Raw genomic sequence first — 4,388 nt, forward strand, 5'->3', positions numbered from 1 at the left:
ACACACATACATATACACACACAAACTATGGAATTATTTTTAATACTTGTAGTAACAATATTGTGCAAATATTGTATGTTTTGCTTTTACTGACTTTAATGAATGTTTTGTGTATATCTGCTGGTCTAGTTCATGTTGCGTCCCAACCTCTTCTACAGGTGCAGTCATTCCTGGTAAAGAAGCCCCAACCAAGCATTGAATATATAAATTAACTTACTTTTCAAAAGCTGGACATTTCTGTCACATCTTTTTTTTTTTCTTTTTCTTTTGTTCCAAGCAAATATTAAAATAATTTAGGCTGCAGAATACAAAATAAAACAAATAAATGCTTGGAATAGTTCTTTTTATTGTTTTAGATGAACTAGTACATAGAATTTGTGAATCCTTCAGTCTAGCTATAATTACTATATCTGGGTTATAGTTATTAAAATTATTAGTCAATGTATCAAATTAACCATTTAGTGTATTTTGAGACTAATTTTGAGACTGATCTTTTACTTTAGTCTGTTTTCCCTAAACAGAAGGTGGTGCCCCAATTTTCAACTGGAGTGATTCATATGCATAACCTGGTAACACGGTTTGACTTTGTACCTAGTATGCCTGCCCATATTCACCATCTTTGTATTATGCACAAGAAAAGAAATGTGTTGTCCTGGCAAGACTGGTGTCTTTTTACAAGGACATACGCAAGATGAAAATGACTTTTACGTTATTCATGGCCTGGTCAGGCTTTATAAAGAAGTCAGAATGACAGAATGGCAAGAAAAAGCTTGAAGAATACTGACAGAATGCACATAATGGCAGGTAAGGTATCTGCTGTAGCTATGAACCTGTTTTGCAATTTTACTGATATATTTATATCTATATGACATAATATAAATGTAACTATTTGATTTAAATGAGTAGTGATTTAAATTTAAATTGTAATAAAGCAAACAATAGAGACAAAGAATGGTCATATAGTTGTGACTTGTCGATGTCACACTTTATGGCTGACTTATGAACATTTGTTACATCTTTGTGTCTGTGTCTTCAGCCATCCAGAGGGGTGTATGGGCTCTATTGCTCTGGCCATCCCTCCTTACTGTAAGCATGCCACTGGACTGTAAAGAAGAGCAGGGCAGTCTCTCCGGCTGCACTTCCATCTCCCAAGAGAAACTTCTAGACCGAGTCATCCATCATGCTGAGCTCATCTACCGTGTCTCAGAAGAATCGTGCTCTTTGTTTGTAAGTACCACTGACCGTTAACCCAAAATAAATCCTGGCACTGGTACACTGTTAAATAAATAAATAAATAAACGTTTAACTCTTCAGCAAACCCACTGCATCCACATGCTCTTAAAGAATACAGCAAGGGCAAAGATTTTTTTTGTGTCTGTATAATCTCAGGAGAAACTAAATCACTTTTCTTTACAAGACAGGGTTTTGTTTTTTACACTATAACTAGAGAGGATTCAACTTGAGTGCAGTCTAAGAAAATTACTAACAGGGGGTATATTCTTGCCAGTTGGGCATAAAATAATTTTATTTATTTATTTTATGTATGAAATATGAAATCAGCATTTGAAAACCAATGCTGTTGAAACATAGCTTTAGGCAAGGGCTACCACAACACCAATGCAGAATTGTGTGTTTGAATCCAATATAACTTTTTATATAGGACAGAGATGTCTTGTTATGTAAGAAAACTGAGTCATCCAGAGAGCAATGTAACTGTTTTTTGCATGTCAGTGCTAAAACAACAGTTATAATCCAAGCTATGGGCCCCATTTCCCCCAAACTACACAGGAACACAAGAGCTAAAGGATTTTTTTTTTTTTGTTGGCCTTTTTATCACTATGCTGGACCAGAGGCACTTACAATCTCTGTTAGATACTCTGTGTTATTGGCTTTTGATTCTGACATGATCATCACCTTACTGCTAGGCGTCAAAGTAATCTTATATCTCTCCTCTGAACCAAAAAGGTTTTATTGAAGAAACATGCCTGCTATGGGGTAATATGAATGCCATAATGATATAGTGCAACGAAAGCACAGGTTTTCCAGCCTGTTGAATCCTCTTTAGTTGGAGGCTCTAGAGTCAAAATGGTCTTTGAAATGAGATGATGCATGGCTTGTTATTGAGAATAAGCTGCATGGGGTCTACAGATGAGAGCATGCCGGAGAACATATTGTGTCTCCAGTGGCAAACACTGCTGAAGCTTTTGTTGTTGTTATGTCTTTCTGTACAGAGATTTTTAAATCAGTTTAAAAAGTCTTACCATGATGTTACTCCCCTGTTCGGTAGACAGGTATTTTTTTTTAACTTGAGGACTAGAGTGTAATCATTCTAAAACACCGGCTAAAACCAACAGAATTCCAAAAGGTAATACAGATTTTAGGACTGCTGCTGATGCTGTTGAGTTTTTAAAGTAGAGCGTAAATAAAATCTGTGTTTTTGAATTCTCTGTAGGAGGAGATGTTCCTCCCATTCCCTCTGCGGCTCCAGAGCAGCCAGGCCGGCTACGCATGCATCACCAAAGCCTTACCCATGCCCAGTTCCAAAAGTGAAATCCAGCAGATATCTGTAAGCACATTGTCACAGTATGTTCCTTGTCAGGGTTTTGATTTTAATCTGTAAAGAATGCCAGTAATGTGTGTTTGTACATTTTTGTTTTTTGTATCCATGCATGTACAATGATTACAAAGACGGTTCCTTATGTGAATGTACACAACACAAAAAAAGGAAATACAAGTACAGTTTGTGTGTCATTAAATGAGTGTAGAGGATTGTGTTTCTGTGTATGTCTGCATTTGTGGATCTGAGTGGCCCTAATATATGTGCACATGCATATGTATCCTTCTTCCTTCCTCCTTTTTGCTGCTTGTAAGCTGCTCCATTATGTGACGTTTGCAGTAATTGCATTAAAAGAAGTTGTTAGTACTATCCAGCAGGGCACAGCCTTTTTTGGACAAAGGTCAACTTGGTCACTGGATTGGAAACTAGATCGAGCCACTTAGCAAAAGACCTGTGAAGGGTGACTTGGCTGTTCTACAATAGTCCTCCTTCAACTAACAAAGGCCATAGTATATAGCAGCAATTTCTTTAACGACTCATTTTTTAGCAATATTGAAGCTGATGGTTAAAAGTTATATCATCATATAATAGCAAATGTGATCTTTGAAGCTGCATATACTACAAGCTCCTTCTTTATTTTAGTCATTCATCCTCTGCCCTTTCTGTTGGAATATTGCCTGTTTTGCAGTTTAATGGCCATTTGTACAATGGTCATTTGCTCTTGCTGTAGAGTCTAGTCTGCTCAGAGGAATTAAAGGAGCTTTAACCTGCTTTTATTACAGAATGTTTTGCAGCTGACAAGCTTCTGATCGAAAGAGATGCTGTTAAGTTTTTCAACACTTGTGTTGATTATTATCTTACAGAAGTTATAAAAATGACGACTATTTATTCCATAGGACTACGTCCAAGTTGTAGCTGTGTCTTTTTTTGTGGTATTTTTTTATGTTTTAAGATTGTTGTTGTAAGATGTTTCATGTTTTAACTTTGAAGACATTCTGTTTTAAGTCGCTTATTCATTCACTTTTCCACGCGTCTGCAGGACAAATGGTTGCTTCACTCTGTGCTGATGCTGGTGCAGTCATGGATCGAGCCTTTGGTCTACCTGCAGACAACAATGGATCGCTATGATCACGCTCCTGATATGCTGCTCAACAAGACAAAGTGGGTGTCTGACAAACTGATCAGTCTGGAGCAAGGGGTGGTGGTCCTCATCAAGAAGGTGGGTCAAATCACATTTCAGGATGACACTTATTTGTAACTAAATCCTAACACATTAGTTACTGCTTGGAATAACTAACAAAAATATCATCAATTAGGTTTCAAGTTCCTGTTATTTTGACAATTCAGAAATAATAATTATTATAATCTTCTTGCTTTATTCTTATGTTTTCCTTTTGTTATGACAATTTCTATCATGTTTTCTAATTTGCTATGCAGATGTTGGATGAGGGGACGTTGGCCACAACCGACAGTGAACAAAGCTTATTCCAGTACGATGTGCAGCCAGAGATGCTGGAATCTGTTATGAGAGACTATACTTTGCTCAGCTGCTTCAAGAAAGATGCCCATAAGATGGAGACTTTCCTTAAGCTCCTCAAGTGTCGTCAAACCGACAACTGTCCATAAAACATAAGCTGCAGCTTTTAAATAACACAGTGTTAAGCTTTAAATGAATTCCTGAGGTTGGTTGCGCGCACTTAAAGATATGACCATGCCTTGGGCTACTCGGCCTTGCTTGTAATGCAGTACATTTCTTATTGATTGTTCTGGAACACCTTCACACAAAACTAAGTAGGTGTGATCCTGTGCCCTTTATTCAACATACTGCGTT

At 37.1% G+C, this 4,388-nt stretch overlaps 1 protein-coding gene across 1 annotated transcript; it reads left to right on the top strand.

Annotated features, from left to right (window-relative positions):
* Positions 1-788: 788 nt before the first annotated feature.
* smtla (somatolactin alpha) lies at positions 789-4,183 on the top strand. Its single transcript, XM_008277598.1, has 5 exons — positions 789-804; positions 1,037-1,227; positions 2,453-2,566; positions 3,597-3,776; positions 3,995-4,183. Exons 1-5 carry the CDS (start codon positions 789-791, stop codon positions 4,181-4,183), a joined length of 690 nt encoding a protein of 229 aa, XP_008275820.1.
* Positions 4,184-4,388: the final 205 nt, after the last annotated feature.

Source organism: Stegastes partitus, unplaced genomic scaffold (assembly GCF_000690725.1).
Source record: "Stegastes partitus isolate 25-593 unplaced genomic scaffold, Stegastes_partitus-1.0.2 Scaffold102, whole genome shotgun sequence".
Taxonomy (NCBI): Eukaryota; Metazoa; Chordata; class Actinopteri; family Pomacentridae; genus Stegastes; species Stegastes partitus.

Coding starts and splice junctions, on each gene's coding strand:
- smtla (XM_008277598.1), top strand. Junction 1,228..2,452: donor AAGAATCGTGCTCTTTGTTT/GTAAGTACCACT, acceptor AATTCTCTGTAG/GAGGAGATGTTCCTCCCATT. Junction 3,777..3,994: donor TGGTGGTCCTCATCAAGAAG/GTGGGTCAAATC, acceptor TTTGCTATGCAG/ATGTTGGATGAGGGGACGTT.